The sequence below is a fragment of the Mirounga leonina genome, unplaced genomic scaffold, assembly GCF_011800145.1.
Source record: "Mirounga leonina isolate KUSES-001 unplaced genomic scaffold, KU_Mleo_1.0 Mir_53, whole genome shotgun sequence".
Taxonomy (NCBI): Eukaryota; Metazoa; Chordata; class Mammalia; order Carnivora; family Phocidae; genus Mirounga; species Mirounga leonina.
The window spans coordinates 68,910,780-68,929,960 of record NW_023270807.1 but is presented as its reverse complement, the minus strand read 5'-3'; the positions used below and the strand labels follow the sequence as shown (position 1 = coordinate 68,929,960).

Sequence of the window (19,181 nt, the reverse complement as noted above, 5' to 3'; positions counted from 1 at the left end):
GCCATGTGAGTGAGCCATCTTAGACATTTCAGCCTAACTGAATCTCCAGATAACTGCAACCCCAAAAGACATCACCTAGAACAGAACTTCTTAGCTAGGCCCAGTCACCCATAGAATTTTGAGAAAAGGTCAATAATTGCTATTGTTTTAAGCCCCTATGTTTAGGGTGGTTTGTGAATAACAATAAATAACCGAAAGCACATAGTTGTCCATCATATGGATGTACTTTATTTTATTTTATTTTTTTTTTAAGGTTTTATTTATTTATCTGAGAGAGAGAATGGGAGACAGAGAGCATGAGAGGGGGAGGGCCAGAGGGAGAAGCAGACTCCCTGCCGAGCAGGGAGCCCGATGCGAGACTCGATCCTGGCACTCCAGGATCATGACCTGAGCCGAAGGCAGTCGCTTAACCAACTGAGCCACCCAGGCGCCCCTGGATGTACTTTAATATATATAATCCAGCCTCTATTGATGGACCTTCAGGTTGTTTTTTCTTTTGCTCCTCTTTTGTTATTACAGATAATGTTGCAGCTAATCAACTGTGTGAGTGTATCTGTGGGATGAGTTCCTAAAGGTAGAATTGCTGGATATAAGAGGATATGCATTTATAGTGTTGATAGATATTTCAAAATTGTTATCCACAGAGATTTTACTAACTTACACTCTGTCAATAATATAAGAAAGTCACTGTTCTCGCACACCCTTACTAACACTGTGTTATCAGACTTTCTGATTTTTGTTAAATCTAATAAGCAGAAATATAGAATTTCTATCTGTAGTTCCATTTTTATAAATGAAGTTGAACATGTTGTAATATACTTTAGAGCCATTTATGTTTTCTCTTAAGTGACCAGTCCCTGTTCCTTGCCCAGATTCTGTTGGGATGTTGGTTTTTCAATTAACTTATAAAAATCCTTCCAGGAATTTAACCCTTTATTTATCATATAAGCAGTAAAGGGGTGCCTGGCTGGCTCAGTTGATAGAGCATGTATATGACTCTTGACGTCAGGATCATGAGTTCAAGTCCCATGTTGGGTGTAGAGCTTACTTTTAAAAAATAAATAAAATAAATATAAGCAGTAAATATTTTTTCCCAGTTTGTCATTTTTCTTTTGATTTTGCTTAGAATTATGTGGTCAAATTTATTACAGTGGAGTAGGGTCTTTCCCATTCTGATAGCAACGCTGCCTTAGATTCTTCTAGTACTTCTTTTTCATATTTTTATTTTAATTGCTTTTAGTATTTAAATATTCTCTAAGATATGGATCTACTACTTTTTTTTTTTTTTCTTTCCAGATGGCTTTCTGCTGTATTTCACAATCTATTCACAAGTCTTGCTTGTAGCCCTGGTATTCCTTAAGGACAGGAAACTTGTCTCTTTAATGACCTAATCCTGAAAACCTAGCGTAACAGCTCATACATAGAAGACTCTCAATAATATTGATAACCATTTGAGAGAAACTCTGGTTCTGCACTGAATTCCACAGATAAAACCACTCTCTTCTGACATCATCTGGGAGAATTTTGTTGAGAAAGAGCAAGAAAGCTTCATTTTAAACACCCATGTTGGAAACACTAGGACGTAAGTCTGGGTGATACGGGAATACTTTTGAGTCTTTCTCTTCTCTAGCTTTATTTACTTATCCACCAGGTGTGACTGCTATTTCTTTTAATGCTAATCAATTAATACTACAAATGTCAAACACTTATTTATCACCTGCACATACACACCTCTACTAAGGTCTGCAATGTTGGTGGGTGGGTAGATACTTTAACCTTATCTAACCTCTGTACAATAGTTAATTTTAATTGCTTTTCACACTGGTTACACGATCTCCTAACTTCTTGGTAGTGGTATAACTCTGTAAAGAAACTGATTAAGAAGAGAAAAGAAAAAACAAACAAACAAACAAACAACAAAAAACCCTGCTATGAAACTCTTAAAAAATAGATGTGAAATATGTTTTAAACACTATGTAAGCAAATATAAAAATACGTAAACCAAAGGAAACACGTTGCTTTCATTGCTTGCTTTGGGTGCTGCCTCTCTTCTCCCAAGGAGTGTCACTGCCTTAAACGGTATTCCTCAATAGACACTACCTGCTTCTGTAAATCACCTTCAGATTTATCTGAGGATCAAAACTCTTTACCACCCGGTCACCGCTTTAACTCTAGTATTCCACGTGACTAACCTTTTTAATGGTTCTTTGTAATCTCTCCGATCAGGGAATATATGAAGGCGAGCACGGGTGCACGCAAAGATTCTATCTTGCTTCTTCTCACGCCTGTGTGCTTCAGTCAAAAGAGGAAATGTTTTAGCAATAAAGGATGGTGAGAAACTTAAAACACCACTGAAATATTACTTGAGATGAGCTATGGTTGAGAGGAGCCAAAAGGATGACACGAGGTCGTTCTTTCTTTCCAAGTACGGCCACTTCCCTGTTAACAGAAATATTACAAATAATGATTAAAACATTTACTCAATCCCCCTTAAATGAATCAGGTACCCCTTTTCCATGGGCCAACTGTATTTACACATGGCTTTCCCTTGTGTTTCCCAAAGACTGCAATAAAAACATTCTCCTGTGGTGCTTAAGTTGAGTTGGCATATTTCTCTAACTAAAATTTTGGTTACTGGCTTTTATGCTAGATGTACACATTTCACATAGTGGCTGAACATATAACAATGGTTTTTGAAGCTTGATAATAATTTATATGGCTAAAATATACTAAATATTAAATGACACAATATTCTATAATAAAAAACAATATTTACCGTATTACTTGATCATATATATTTATATCCAAATGCACCCATTTATAATATATCAGGGCATAACAGCTCCAGTTTGTTTGAAGAACATCGCTTGATAAAGAGCAATGAAGACAGAGGAGTTGATGGACTTTCTTCTACCTCCTTCCCCTACCACGGCCCTTATAATTCCCCCAAAAGAGTTTATTCATGTTTTCAATTTGAAGTCCCCTTTTAATCAGGAATATAGCATATTGAACATGTATTGTAGTGATTTAGAATTGGTCAAAATTTCTTTGACATTTCTCCCACCGAGAGGTGGTGTCCACGTCCTTCATTCCTAGAGTCTGAATGGGCTCCGTGACTATTTTGACCAATAAAAGTGTAGCGGAAGTGAGCTGTGCCAGTTTCTGAGACTAGGCTATAAGACATTGGCAGCTTCTACTTCCTGTCCCTTGGAACACTCTCTTGAAATTCCACCCCTGGGAGAAGCCAGTGGCCATGCAGTTAGTCTGACTATCCTGAGACAGCGCTGTCCGCTGTCCCAGACATCCCAGCCCAGGCACCAAGACCAGTGTCAAGGAACCACCTTAGGCCTTCTAATCCTAGCAAACACCTCATGAAAAAGAATGAAGATCCCAGACATATGACCCCAATCTAGCTATCCCAGCGGTCTCCAGCTATTCAAGCAACCCCAGCTGGTGGGGCGGCCACAAACATGTATCGGAGACAAGCTGTCCCTACCCTGTCTGCTCTAATCCCTGACCCACAGAATCATCATGGATACTATCATTATCTTGATTCTGGTGATGGTTTCACAGGTGTGTCATATGTGTGTGTACCAAATTGTGTCCTTTATGTGTGCAGTTTATTGTATATCAATTATACATCAACAAAGCTTTAAAAAAGAAAAAAATAAATTATTGTTGTTTTATACCACTGAGTTTTCAGGTGGCTTGTAATCTGACACTAGATCACCTGAATATGCATCTTCTGCATTTTATGTTTATTTTTTCCTGTTATTTATTAAAATGCTATTAAAATATAAACTTGACATATAAATTTAAAATATATACCAAGCATTGTTTTTTATAATATTTCATTTGTTTTCATCTAATGTCTATAATCAAGGCTATACAATAATTATATGTGTTTGACATTTAAAAAAAAAATCACATTATAGATTATTAGTAGTAGTATTGGTATTATTTCTGACTTGTGATTTTCCCACCAGAACAGATTCTAGGCATGCAGTATATTCACATATGAAATGTTTCTAGATTGTAGTCCTTTCCCTAGAACATATTAGGTGTTCAACAAATATTTGCTAAAATAAAAAATGAAGTATGGCAGATTCTTAAATAGAAATCTGTCCTTTGAAAAGAAATCTTTATCTAAAGCATCTTAATTAAAACATATTGCAAATGATTTCAGGGTACCAGCAGAGTATCTAAGGTAGATTACTCAATATTGAACCAAAAAGTGCAGATACTAGGAAATAAATAATAGCAAACATTCCTAGTAATGCCACTCTTTTTATTCTCAGCTTACACATGAGAACACTGAGGTTCAGATAGATAAAGTAGTGCAGCTAATATTATAAAAAGTTTGCAGAGCCAGATCGTGACTCCAACACCCAAGTGCCTAATCACTATTTCATTCTTGTACTTTCATTAGGAAATAACATTATAATCACAAGTCTCACCAATAAGATCTATAAAAGAACAAAAAAGAAAAGTCAATAATCTTTATTCTGCCTGTTTCTTCTTTATCGTAGGTCAGATGTGCATGATGATTATTATTATAACTACATGTTATGAAAAATTAATGAGTGGTAAAACTAAATTAAAGATTTTCACACAAAGAATCTTTAGAAAAATCAACCTCTGGTCAAAATACCCTCATTTAACCAAATCTAAAACCACATTCAACCATTGTTCTCTATTAATAATCTTAGGAAGCATTTGGAAGATACCATATTTCCCAAAGACTTCAAGGAGCAAATAAGGGAAGTGACAAAATTAAAAATAGAGAACTTTTGTTTAAAAGTTTTAATATTAAAAATAGCACACATTCATATTTACGCCTGATTTTATAATATATATTAGATATATATTTATATTAAATACATATCACTATAAAATATATTTATGTATTTATAAAAATATATATCAAATCAGGCATAACTATGAATGTGTGCTCTATTATTAATTTTTATATATAAATTTATATATCTGAAATATGTATTTATTACTTGCAAGTATACTTTTGATAACAAAATTTGAATTCAGAACAGAAAGTAGGGAGGAAACATGCTTTATGAACAACTAGTTTTAACAAGGCTTCTTTTTTTTAATATATATTTTTTAAGATTTTATTTATTTATTTGTCAGAGAGCACAAGCGTGGATGGGGGGAGGGCAGCAGGCTTCCCGCTGAGCAAGGAGCCCAATGAGGGGCTCGATTCCAGGACCCTGGGATCATGACCTAAGCCGAAGGGAGGCGCTTTGCCCACTGAGCCACCCAGGCATCCCTTAACAAGTCTCTTGACCTAAACAAACAAAAAAATCATGCATTTTCTCAATAAATATGCTTATTCTGTGTTTTAAGTCTCAAGAAATTATGGCAGAAATGCTTCAGAAGAAATAGTCTTTTTACTGATTGTATATTAAGTTCTTCTTTGTTCACTAAGCATTAATAAGCGTGAAAAATCTTTGTGCTCTGTAAGAATGCTAAAAAATGTAGATTTTCTCAAGAGATTTGAATAATAACTTTCATTATTGTTCAGAAGAAACTCTGGTATTTGCATATTTTTGGTTTGTTTTAGATAAGTTCATCATTGGAATTCTGATATTTCACTTCTAGACTGCAAAGAATTTTAAATTTAGAAGCTATATACCAATAAATTAAAAAAATTAAAATTCTCATTCAGAATTTTTCAAAATTCTTAGCAATAACTTATGCTTTTTAAAGATTTTATTTTTTAAAATTTATTTATTTGTCAGAGAGAGAGAGAGCACAAGCAGGGGGAGCGGCAGGCAGAGGGAGAAGCAGGCTCCCCGCGGAGCAGGGAGCCCGATGCGGGACTCGATCCCAGGACCCTGGGATCATGACCTGAGCTGAAGGCAGCCGCTTAACCAACTGAGCCACCCAGGCGTCCCAATAATTTATGCTTTTTAAAATATCAGGAAGCATATGAGAAAAGGAAAATAAGACATTCTTTGCACTATTGTAATCCAATTCATGAACTAGTTAGCACACTAAAGACGGGAAAATGACCCTTGTAAGATAATTCATTTTTCTAGTTAATAATTAATATTTTATAATATGACCTGACCAAGTCTACAGGCCCCTTTTTCTTTACAATTTCACCAAGTGTCTTCAAATCTATTAAAATGTTATCTATTTTAGATGATCTATTGCCTTATCCAATGCTTGCCAATTTTTCAAAAACATTAAAATAAGTAGCTCTAGTTGGTAGTTTGCTTAGAAAAGAATATTACCTTATGTTCAGTTAAATTCAACTTCTTCAAAACTTCTTCACAAAAGCCGCTAATTAATCCTGCCATAGGAGCCTCTGGGCTATACAATGAATATAATTTTTCTTTAAAAATTACCAATTTCACTGACACATACCCCTGTTTTAGCATTTTGCTGGTGAAATTAGTAATGCCTGTTCACCAACATGTTCTATTTAGTGCACTGCTTCATCAAGTGCCAACATGGAAATCTGCATGACTGGTGATTGCTGAGTCTTCTCAAACTTATACATTTCCAGACATTTTTCTTACTACATGGGTAAGGTGCTATGTTGATAAATGTTGATGACATTTAAATATGATTATATAGCAGTAATTAGAGGGTAAGAAAAAAATTGCAATGCTTCCCATTTCTTTGAAATTGTATAAACAGACGGCTTCTCGGCGTGAAACCCCAACTAAAATTAGGGATGTGCCAGCACTTAAATGCATAAGCCCATTTCATTTGAGTAAAATAAATATTGAGTTTCATCTATCTTTTAGCACATTCTCAAGTAGCATCTCAAGTAGCATAAAATTTAAACTGATTCATTTATTGAATTCTATAACTTTAAAGCATAATCTACCGTGAGCCAATTTGAGCATCATTTATATTACTTACATTAAATAAGTTTAAATCTATAAATGTATAATGGTATTCATCAAATATCATCGTTGGTCACCTTTGAAGGGCATTAGGGAATCAACTCATTATTCTGAAAATCAACAAATAAAGGGAAAGAATTAAACATTTACTCTGCCTTTCCATTAAGAAAGGACAACCCATGGACAACCAAATGGTTGATGAAGGAAAGTTTCTCTTTATAGAAATAACTGAACAAATAAATAAAAAGGAATGAACACCATTTGGCAACTCTATATTAATTAATGGATTTAAGCAAAAATCAATGGCTTTAAATGTCACAAAAAGAGAAATGACTAAACATTGTGTGCCTCCTGAAAGAAATACAACATCACCTGTGATATAGTCCTTTGAATCTGAATCTGATCTGATCAATTTACAGAAAATATAAGAAATATAGGAAAGACAAAGTAATGTATTAAATGATAGCATGAGGTGCAACCAGCAAAATCCATACCGTGGACATTTAATGAACAAATAACTCAGTTTCTGGTACAAGTAAATTGCAAGGGAAAATAGAGATGGATAAATTCAGACATAACATTACACAGTGTTTTTAGACATTTTTTTACTATTTGTGTTCCAGAGATCTTTCCTATCAACTCATTAGTAATTAAGATAGCAATATAATCTACCTTTCTAATTTTTAAGCTATCATTTCTCTCCTTTCTAAGGTAACAGTAACAACAATAATAAAATTCTCAAGCTAGAAAGCAGTTTCTTTTCCATTGAGGGAAGAGCAAAAGCAAGCCTGTAAAATTCTTTACATCCTCAAGTAGAGACAATCTTTGCATTCTTACCAAGGAGTCCTGTATTGGTTTACTACGGCTGCCATAACAAAGTACCACAGCCTGGGTGGTTTAAACAACAGATATTTCTTTTCTCTGAATTCTGGAGGCTGAACATCCAAAATCAAGGTGCTGATAGATTTGGTGTCTTCTGAAGCCTCTCTCCTTGGCTTGCAGATGGCTACTTTTTCATTGTGTCTTCACATGATCTCTTTTCTCCATGCGAGTGAACCCCTGGTGTCTCTCAGTGTGGACAATCTATTTCTTCTTCTAAGGACACTAGTCATGTTGGATCATCCTAACACTTAATCTCCTCTTTAAAGACCTTGTCTCCAAATACAGTCACATTCTAAAGTACTGGGGTTAGTGCTTCAACATGAGTGGGGGACGGAGAGGGCACACAGTTCAGTCTATAACAAGACCATTCAGAATCTCACCATATTTACTGATAACACCAATGCTTAAAATGGTTTGAAATTTAGAAAAAAAACCCTTCAATGTGGGCTCAAAAGCTAAACCCTTGAAGCTCATGAAATTAATCACATAAGCTACACTTCGCAAAGTCTGTACCCAACATTCCTCCTCACTCCTTGACTCTCAGCTTCTGGTTCTTCAGACCTGTGCACTCCAATGTGGTAGCCACATGTGACCAGAGAACATTTGAAAAGTGACTGCTCCAAACTGAGGTGTGTTTTAAGTATAAAATACACTGGATTCCACAGACTTGGTAAGAAAAAAAAGTAAAATATCTCAGTAAGTTTCATGTTGATTACATATTGAAGATTTCTGGATTATTAATTTCACGTTTGTTCTTATTTTTTTAAAAAAATATTACTAAAAATTTTAAAATTACATGTGTCTTTCATTATATTTCTATTGGATGATACTTTCCAAAATACGGGTATATCGTTTGACCTGAGACTTGCTTTGAGAGCTTTCTTACACTTCCAATATATAACTCTCCCCAAGAATCCCTTTCCTTTTCTCACCCCTACACAGGTATAGAATTGTAGCATGATATCCAGTCCTTAACTTACATTTCAAACCTAAGGAACAGCGTCCCACTTGTTAGGAAGAAAACCTGTAAGGCTAACTTAAGGAATTCAATTGAAATGTGTTGTATTGAAATCCTACGTGACAAGTAGTCCCCTCGCCTTTCACCTTTCCCAGAAATGAGAGAGGTTGTAATTAACAGCAATTGACAAAGATATGTATCTTTCACTTACTAGTAGTATTTAAAAAGTCTTATGTTCTAATTTTATCAAAACACTAGCACTGGGTTATCAGGATTCCTAGAAATTTTGCAGTAATTATTTTATATATTTGCAACTGCTAGATCTTACGGGGTAGTTTGTTTTGTTTCAAAGTTGCTGTTGAGGGGCACTTGGCTGGGTCGTCCATAGAGCATGTGACTCTTGATCTTGGGGTTGTTAAGTTCCAGCCTTAGGTTGGGTGCAGATTACTTAAAAACAAAGTTGCTGTTAAGCAGTTGAGAGGAAATATAGAAAGAAGTATTTCAGGGATCAGTAATTTATCACTCTTTTCAGGTACATAAAACATGGTTAACATTCACATCTTTTAAAAGTATATTTATTTCCCATTTTTAAAATAGCACTGTTGGATGTAATTTAAAGGAGTGCTGGAACTCGAATCCCCAGCAAGGACTGGAATATTTACAGATTTAAAGCATTTTAAAATTCATGTTTGCTACATCCTGTTTTAAGCACTTTCATATAGCTGGGAAGTGGAAAGGGGAAAAAAATGGCTCAATATTGCACAGTGAATGATTAAAGGAAAAATAAAAGCTAATAGCCCTGTTACTGAACCACTTTTCTAATTTTCAAAGCAAACTTAACTATGTTAAACTACAACCCCTTTCCAAAGTATATGAATGTAAAAAGCACCCTTTCCCCAAATTTTTATTTGCAAAATTTTATTGTTTATGTACACGAGAGGAAAATGTAGGTACACTGCATTGGTTCTCAAACATTTTATCAAGCCCTATCGTTGAAATGTTTACTTGTTAACATAGAACTCACCCTCAATGGATATAACTATATATCCTAAGTATAATGTCAAGCATACCTCCCACATCCCTAAGTAATAGTTATACTTACCATCAACTTAAGATTTTAAGTTTTTCTCTAAAATTTGCATTTTAAAATTAAATTTGTAAAAAATCCTATTTTAGCAAGCTTGATTATATCAACTGGTAAAACTTTATTTTACAAGCAATAGGAATTGAATCAAATGATAATTATAATCCAGAGGAAGTATTTTATAACCATAGCAAATGCCATTATACATACTGCCAATACAGATTTAATAGACAATACTGAACTGTACAAGAGTTATTTATTTTTCCTTAATCTCAAAGCTATTGTTAGTAATACAAAAAGCCATATTAACATTTTTCCATTAGAAAACAATGTGATGTACAAAACTTTGGATGAAAAGATATACGTCAAATTTCATTTAATCACTTGGTGGAAAATCCACCATTCCATCAATACCACCCAAAGTGTTTTAGGCAATTAAAATCAAAATAATGCATCTTAATTCCAGCTGTTAAAAAAACAAGCGTAGCAATATAGTTGGCTACACAGTATTTTTGACTACTCAGGAGTTAATTTTTAAAATCCATTTTTTTTTTTTTTGAGTCCTCCCACACACTAGGCCCTGTAATTGGCCAAGGAGGTATTTGAGAAAAGTTGGTAAGGTTGCAAAGACCCCATAAAGCAGTCCTTTGGTTACCGATTTGACTTTTAACTTTCAAACATCCTTCAAGATCAACATACCCCAACTAAAAGTACATACTCTTCCAAATGCTATTTTTATTAGTGGGGAGGGTATTTGGTAAGGAGAGGGCATGAACTATTATTTATGATTCATTATTCCAATTAATAGCACATGTCAAAAGCTAATTTATTTTTCTAAGGAGTTTAAGATTTGTGCTCAGTTGTTACAAATGTGGTTCACTGACTGTGAACCCTACAAGGCAAACTGCTCAAAAACAGCAAAACAGGGTGAACTATTTTCCTTTGCATTTAATGAAGTAAGGGTATTTCATATACACCTTTATCTTCAAATTGACTTCAGTTTAGGATCCAGTGAAGAAAAAAAATAAATCCAGTTATGGGGTGGTTAGGAGCAAAGGTGAAACTAGTAAAGATTATTACTATGTAAGGAAGTATTATTCTCTATCTTTTCCTTTGAGTAACAAGATACTAACACACTACTTTCATTAAAAAAAAACTGCAACTATTGAATTGAGGCAAGTTATACTAAAAGGCCCATAAACTGACAATGTTGCCCATTCGTCACCGTTACTCCTTCACATAAGCCAGTTTTTCTAAGGTGTAACACATAATCTAAGCAGTATTTGGAAATTAGCCAAGCACTAAGCAATTACAATGGCAGGTAATACACCATCAGTTTTTGAAACACATTTGGCCACTTTTATGGCCCATCTGCAGTTTGGATTAAATACTCTCAAGTTTCTGGACCTGCATGACAAAAAAACATATTTTATGAAATTTTCACATGACATTTAAATAAGTCTTCGGGTCACACCATTTTTGTATTAAATGATTCATTCTGACATGCTATGTTAACTATGATAAAAATAATTATTCAATTTTTAAATGAAAACTCAATGTCAATGCAGGTAAATGGTAACAGACATGGAATGTTGTAAGATCTTCCTGTATGTAATCTGACACTGCTGATTATGAATTTCAAACTTTGGAAACTTCAGATTAAAAACCACAAGAAAATTTACTCTTGATGGCATGCAAGATGTTCCTCAAAATTACCCTTACGACCTACAAGTCTCAGTATTTTATCAGAACATAAATAAACACAACAAATTTGTACATTTTATTCACATTTATTTTTCGCTTTTAGTGTGCTCACAGAAAATTAGAACACCTTAAGCAGGAGTTTAATAGCAATTTTTGTAAGCAAAGTTACATTCCATCTCTAAGTCAAATTGGTCAAAGCTTCTCCAGTATTTACAAAACATGATAGACAAGATGCTACACAAAACCATTGCATCTGAAGATTTTTTCCTTTATTCTCAAAGACGACTGGAAAAGAAAGCATTGTCTGCTGTAATCAAAAACATACCACAGTATAAACAGTAACCATTCCACTTATCACAGCTTGGTTGAGTTTAAAATTTGTGTTTAAAAGGTCCAAGATGACTGCAGTTTTACAAAAATGGGCAGGGTGGAAAGTTGCAAACTTCATGTGCTTCTGGATATCAAGATTTGTTTTTATACAATAGTCACAGTTAAAAACACCCTGCTGGTAATACATAATTACACTTTATTAAGGTCATAAACCAGCAATAAACAATAAAGCCTATACAACTTGTAGTTCTACTTAATCACTGACTGATACAGCTAACATGAGATAAGTGAAAAGTTCCTATGGTTTAAATGAACTCCTAAGACTATGATCTTTTTTTAAAATCTGGGTATTGGTGTTTTTTTCCTCTTTCCTTCTTAGTCAAGACTTGTAGTGTTGTAAACCTGCCTCACAAAATACATCGTAATAACTTTAAAAAAAAAAAAAGACTAAGCCTTTACACCATCATTTCTAGTGGTACATTATTCTTGGCAATGTTACGCACCACTTCAATTTCCCCATCGTGGCCCCTATCACTTCATTTGCTATCCCTTTTGACCCACCCATCTCCTTCATATATGGGCATGTCCATAGACTGACAAAGAAAGTTTACATTTTTGAATAAAGATGCAAAGTATGCAAAAAACATTAATACTGATGCAAAAAAATAAAAACAAAAGAGAAACAAGGCAGAGGAAGGGGTTTAAGCTCTCCTCGACCTGTTGGAATGGTGGTAACAGAATGATCTGAGATGGGATCTGTGGGGAAGGAGGGGGAACAAAATTTGCTGCTTAAAAAAAAAGTAAAATAAAAAAAGACATCTTTAAAATCAATCCCTGGTTGTAGACAAGTTCTCCAAAACCAGTACCTGGCACCACTCCAACAAACAAACGGGGGGAGAAAAGTTCTTCGCTTAGCTCAAAAACCGGGCCCTTTTACTCTGCCGCCTCCGCCGGGGGGGCTTCTGGACTGCACTCCGGCTGGGCCTCCTGTGAGGGGGCTGCGCAGGCTGACGAGGCTGACGCGGCCGCCGCCTCCTCCGCGGGCGCCGCCGCCTGCTCCGGGGGCGCCCCGGGCCCGCCGGCTGAAGGCGCCTCGCAGGCAGCGGCGCTGGCCGCGGCCTCCTCGGCCTTCTCCTCGGCCTTGCTGGGCTCCTCGGGGGCCTTGGGCTCCTCGCTGGCGGGCGGCTTCTCGGGCGCGACGGCGGCCTCCTCGGGCTTGGCCTCCTGCGGGTCGCCGCCCGCCGCCCCCTCCTCACCCGCCGCGGCTTCCTCGCCCGGCGCCGCCGCCTGCTCCCCGGAGGCCGCGCCCGCCTCTGCGGCGGCTGGAGCGGCGCCCCCGGCGGCCTCGTCCTTGCCGCCTTCGGCGGAGGCGCCGGCTGCGCCCTCGGCCTCCCCGCCCTCTCCCGCTTCCTTCTTGTTCTTCTTGAAGGAGAAGCCGCTCAGCTTGAAAGACTTCTTGAAGGAAAAGCGCTTCTTTTTTTTTTTCGGGGTCTCGCTGCTGGGCGAGGGCGTGGCCCCGTCCTCGGCCTTGGGCGAAGACGTCGAGGAGGCGGCCGACGCGGCCTCGCCCTCCGCGGCCGACGGCGAGCCCGGCTCGGCGGCCTCGCCCTCCGCGGGGGCCTCCTTCTCCGCGGGGCTGGCCCCGGCTTCGGGGGCGGCGGCGGCCGGCTCCTCCTTGTCGGCCGCGGCGGGCGACGCCGCCCCGCTCCCGGCGGCCGCGGGCTCCTCCTTGTCGGCGGCCGGGGCGCTGCCGTTGGCCTGCAGCTCCTCCTTGGCGCCCGGCTCGGCGGCCGCGGGAGAGGCGTCGCCGTTTACCTTCACGTGGCCATTTTCCTGCGGGGCAGAGAAGGTGGGAGTGTCACTGAAGCGGCCCGGGCGCCGCCACTGCCGCCCCCACCCCTGGGCCTGGAGGGACCAGGGCCCCCCCCCCGGGCCCCTCTGGCTTTGGAGTCCCTCCACCCCCTTACGGGGAGGCGGGGTTGCCTGCCTAGACAAGGGCTCTCCGAAGAAACGGGGCAGTGCCGTTGGGGGCGCCCTAAAGAGAAGAGCGGTAGCCTCGACCACTCAACAAACGGATTTAAAAGTGCCGAGCCCCAGACGTGGAAAGCGAGGGATAACCCATTCCAGCCTTCGCCTCAGGGGCTCTACAAAAAAAGAGCCACATAACACAGGATACACCAAACGCCCTTCGGGAGAAGGCACGGAGCCAAAGCCGGTACACATCCCCCTTTTCCCTAAACCCTGAGAGGCCCTTCAAAACGCCGAGAACTCCCAGGGGCATCCCAGCGCTCCAGCCAGAAGCGCCTGGGCTGCGCGCGCACTACGCCCCCTAGGGCTTGGGGTCGCCAGGGGGCGCTGCGCCTCCACCGCGCGGAGCTGGGCGCGGGCGGGCCGGCGGGCGGGCGCGGAGGGGCGGGGCCGCGGGGCCACCCCGCCCTACCCAGCGCGGCCCTGCCCGCCGGCCGAGGCGCCCCCGAGCCCGGATCGCGCAGCCCAGAGTCCACAAACAAAGCTCAGGTGGCTTCACGGCGTCCTGGTCCGAATAAAACCAACAAGGCAGGGGGAAACCCATGATTTCTGAGGTGTTGCCTCGGCTTCCACGCCCACCTTCGCCTGAGGTTCTGTGAAGCCGGGGCGCGCCAAGGCGGCTCATTTTGCATTTTTAACGGGTTCAGAGCCTCTTGGCAGAGCTCGCCTTCCCCATTAGGTTACAGTAGGCGAAGCTACACGGCCTCTACTCTAGGAAAAGAGGCGTGGTGGGTGCCCAGTGTTTGCGAAGCAGCCACCCATGGCCGACCTCTCGAGCCCACCCAGCCGTGGCCATCTGCCTGGGTCCGGGCAGCTCTGGGGTGGCCCCCCGCAGTGGTCCAGGCGCCGCCGCGCACACGAACAATCCCGACCGAAACACACGAACCGCCTCTTCTTGACCATCTGGACAGGTTCTCTTCAAGGACCCACCGAGTCTTCCCACCCAGGGATACCATTTCAAAGTCGGATGGGTGTGTAATTCCACAGACAGCTGGCGAATAAAGATTCAGGACAGTGGGAAAGCCCCCACGGAAAGATACCGAAACCTTCCTGCCCAGTTCCAGCCAGCCAGCTACCTTTCCAAGAACCCAGGGCATGCCGCCTCGGCATACAATAAGACAGCCTTTCCCCTCCCTGCCTTTCTCCACCACCATTCCCATTCTCCCCCATCCTGCCCCCCATCACACCAGTTCAGAAATTTTGAAAGCGACCCAATCTCGACAACAAACACGAGAGCCGCCCAAACACCTTTGTGCCCACCAAACACAAATGCAACCTGACTGGGGGGAGGGGGGTAGCACCTAGCTAGTCACGTTCTGCCAAGCTCCAAACACGCCATTTTAGACGATTTATCACTTCTTTCCTCGCGTCTACACAAGAATTTGCCAGGCTTCTCCGGGGACCACTCCTTTGGGGTGGAGAGGCGGACCCCCCCCCCCCACCTCCTATGAGAAATTGACAATTTAGGCTATCGCTTTCCATTCAACTTTCAGACTGCAATCTGGCCGCGCTCCTCTCTCCGCCGAATGCGCCTTGGGCGCGACCGGGAGGGGAGGAGAAGCGTCGGGACTACGGAAAGACACCAAAGAAATGACCAGAAACACAGGTAGACTTTACCTGCCCGTTCGCTTTGGAAGGCGACGAGGCCACAGCCGCCTCCCCGGGCCTCTCCGCGGTGGCTTCTCCCTTCGCAGCGGTCTTGGAGAACTGGGCACCCATACTGGCTTCTTCAACAAAGAAACTCAACAGATCCAAGGGGGGAACAAAGAGCCTCCGGTTGGTGTAACGACGGGGCGAGCGGCAACAGCGGCGGCGGCGGCAGCAGCGGCGGCGGCAGCAGCACACACACCGGAGGGAGGGGGGAGTGGGGGTGGTGAAGAGGACAGAACAGAACCGATTAAATACACTCCGGGTAAAAAGATTTAAGTCGAAGAGATAAAAAGCAGCAGCGCAGGAGGGAGGGGAAAAGGGAGGAAAAGTCGAGCACAAAAAAAGGAGCCCAAGTGTAGTTTAAAAAAAAAAAAGAAGTAATAAAAAAATCCCAGATTTGTAGCCGCACTGTAGACAAGAGGAAAATGGAGAAATCTCCCTGGTTGCTAATAAGATGCGGGGTCCAACGCCCAAGTGCACAGATGAATGGGCTCGCGGGCGCTGACGCGGCCCCCGCGCGCGCCGGCCAATCCGCGCACCGCACACAAAGCAGGGGGCGGAGCCTGCGCGCCCGGCGAACAATGGAGCCGCGCTTTGCAAATGGTTTGAAAATCAGCCTCAGACCGAGAATTAACGTCCTCCAAATAAATAAATCAATTAAAAAATACATGCCTCTCGCCTCCCTCTGCTTGAAAATAATAACGCATCACTTGATTGGCTTGCTTTGTTTGGAATTAATTAACGCGGGAGGGGGGGTACTTGTGGTTGGGGGCGGAGAAAGCGTTAACTTGACTCGCTTTGACTCTTGTCGGTCTATACCCGTGTCTGTCTCTCTCCACTCGCTCCCCTCCCCCATCTTCCCTGTGTATTTATGTGTATGAGTGTGTGTATGCGAGCGTTAAAGACAATGGTTGGGATTTGTGTGCAGCATGTTTTCTTTCTCCGTGTTCCGTATTGGTTTCACAGATACTGCACAGGGTTTGTTTTTTTAACGGTTGCAAATGTTAAATCGCCCCAAATTGAAAGGTATTTAAACCACGAAGATCGAATTTCATCAAACGACATCTCGAGTTAGAATTAGGTCTGTAGGCCAGATGTGGTAAATGCAAAAGCGGCAAGGAGCCTAAGCCACACTCCCTACCCTATCCCACACTGGCATGAAATAAAATAATTCGATATTGGCCTGCGATGCTCATCGAAGTCCCTCCACCCCCGACTATTCCCAATTCGTGATTTTTCCCCCACAATATAAAGCGAGGGCCATTTACAAAAGATCATAACAGTTTGCATTTTATCACTGTATGAAATGACAATTTTCCTCTATGGTGAAACGAGACACAGCCTCGAGTATATGTATCCACATATACGGTTAGGATGCAATTCGCGTAGACATGAATCGTTTTTCAGCCTACTGCCAGGATCGGATGGACTCTTTCTGAACATGTGTAAGTGTGCATGCAAGCGAGTGTGCTCCTGGAAGGGAGGGAGGCAGCCGCAAAGAAATTCTAAACCACCGGATTGACGATTACAGTTCTAAGGAGAAACTGCATGTTGAGAAATAGCAAGAAGATCCCTGACGCTCCAAGTCTAGCTTGGGTTAGAGAAAAAGCTTCTATAAGGGGACACAGAGTACCTCCATCGCACCCCTTGCCACGGAAGTACCAGACGCTATTTGTGTGTGAAAGACAAGGCACTGATTTAAAGAAGGGGAAGAGGCGGTAAAAAAAAAAAAATCAAGGATACAGCCTAATAAACATTCTCCTACCGCCTACATTTTTGCTCCCAAAGTTTTCACTCGTTTCCACATCAGACCCTTTTCTCGTTTACATTTAGTAATCCTGAAATGAATAATCTTTCGCTTATGGAAGCGAGAAGCAGTCGAGAGAATGGTTCATTTCTCCTGGTGTTGGCTCTGAATTCTCAAGCAGTTTTATTTTCTGCTTATTGTAGGGAAATGGGTCACACTTTGAGTGAAAAAGATGGTTGGTTCAAGCCAATAACTCTTTGTTCAAATATTGCTTTGCAAATCACCAAGCTGTGCATCGTTACACGAAGCTTCGTCTTCTCACTGCCCACTGCCTTCAGATGTATTATTCGATCACGAAGTCATATTCTCCAGAGCTGATGGAAAGACGTTTCCGTAGAAGTATATCCTGCCAAACATATTATCACTCTTAAGGGAGCCCGCTGGCCTGGCCCAAGACCCCAGCCGCCGAGGTGGACGCGAATCTCTTGTATTAGCGGAGTTCCAACTTGAAAAGCCAGCTGGGCTGATCCAAAACCACCATCCAGGCGATTCTCAAAAGCTCATTTAAGGCTGTTGATTTCCCCCACCCCCAACGTGAATCATGCCCCTTCCTCTGCATCCCCCTCCTGGTTTTAACTCGGGGTGATTGCTAGCTCGCTTTCGGATTTTCTCGCAGACGCGTCCCCAGCCCTCCATTTGAGGACTGCTTTTATTGCTCCTTTGTTACCAGACTGCCGTGTAGCTTTCCCCCCTTTTCTTTCTCGAATGCCTATTTGCCTGGTATCGGCCGGTCTCCCTGGCAACGGCCGCGAAAGATTCGGAGCCCTGGACTGGGGGGGGGGGGGGGGGGGGGGGGGGGAGAGGGGCGGAGCGGGAGAGGGGGAGACGGGCCGCGAAGCGGAGGGCGGCGCGAGGGGGCGGGGTCCAGGCGGAGCGCGGGGGGACCCCAAGCGTCGGGGGCGCGGGGGAACCAATCAATTCCCGCAGCAGCTGCGGGGCTAGGAAACAAGTGCAGACGCAAAGGTTCACTCCCCCCGAGCTGTCCCTAGTTTTACAGTAGAAAACATGATTTCCTTTCGATAACGAAAGCGCGTTTCTAGCGTGAGTTGGGAAGCCAGTGGTCCCCAGTAACGGCGGTTTGCGGCTGCCGGGGGCGCCAAGCGCTGGGGCAGTTTCTCCCAACCTCTCCCAGCGTCGGACCAACCGAGGGAAAGCCACGAATGGGGGCGACGGGTGAGGGCAGAGGATGGGGTGAGGAAGGAAGGGCCTGAGAAATGGGAAGAGGCCGTTCTGCCTCGAAAACTACATAATGGCAGGGAAGGACCGCCAAGACTGGAACCAGTACAAGTTGTACAGTGTGAGTATATAGCTCCTGAGGAGTTTGGTGCTCTCGCACCCAGAGCTAAAGGTTTCCAATAAAACGCAGAATGTATAAATATGATTATTTATGCAAATATGTTTAAAGAACCCAGTAATTCACAGTGAAAATGTGAAACAGGTAAATGCCTTTGTCCAACTCACCAAGAGGAAACAGGCATTTATTTTTCATTTGTATTCTTTTCACCATGAACTGGGGTATTTATTTCTCAGATGATAATCTGTATATGAGTCTCTCTAGTAAAAGAACTATTTATGTAGAATACCTCAAAGTTATTTTTTTCCTTAAAATCTTAGCACTGGAAGGAATTTTTAGAGAGATTTACACCAATTCCTGAGGGCCTACTATGTGCCACACATACTGATCTAAGTAAGCCTTGTTTTCACACCAGTGAACAAGACAGATGCAGTCTCTAGCCTCAGGGAACTTATATTTTAGTAGATCATCTAGTTTTCTCCCCTCACCAGATGAAAGACCAGGCCCAGGGAAGTTGCCAGATTTTTGTCAGATGGTAGAGGTATGAAGGGAGCTCATCCCCTTGATGA

The 19,181-nt window shown here is 41.9% G+C and overlaps 1 protein-coding gene across 1 annotated transcript; it reads right to left on the bottom strand.

Moving 5' to 3' along the window:
- Window positions 1-10,036: 10,036 nt before the first annotated feature.
- Window positions 10,037-16,179, bottom strand: MARCKS (myristoylated alanine rich protein kinase C substrate). The gene is made up of 2 exons (XM_034990303.1): window positions 15,479-16,179; window positions 10,037-13,666 (listed from the first exon to the last, which is right to left on the bottom strand). The coding sequence occupies exons 1-2, from the start codon at window positions 15,578-15,580 to the stop codon at window positions 12,767-12,769; spliced, it is 1,002 nt and encodes a 333-aa protein (XP_034846194.1). The 5' UTR covers window positions 15,581-16,179; the 3' UTR covers window positions 10,037-12,766.
- Window positions 16,180-19,181: the final 3,002 nt, after the last annotated feature.

Coding starts and splice junctions, on each gene's coding strand:
- MARCKS (XM_034990303.1), bottom strand. CDS start 15,580: ATGGGTGCCCAGTTCTCCAAGACCGCTGCGAAGGGAGAAGCCACCGCG. Junction 13,667..15,478: donor CTTCCAAAGCGAACGGGCAG/GTAAAGTCTACC, acceptor TCTGCCCCGCAG/GAAAATGGCCACGTGAAGGT.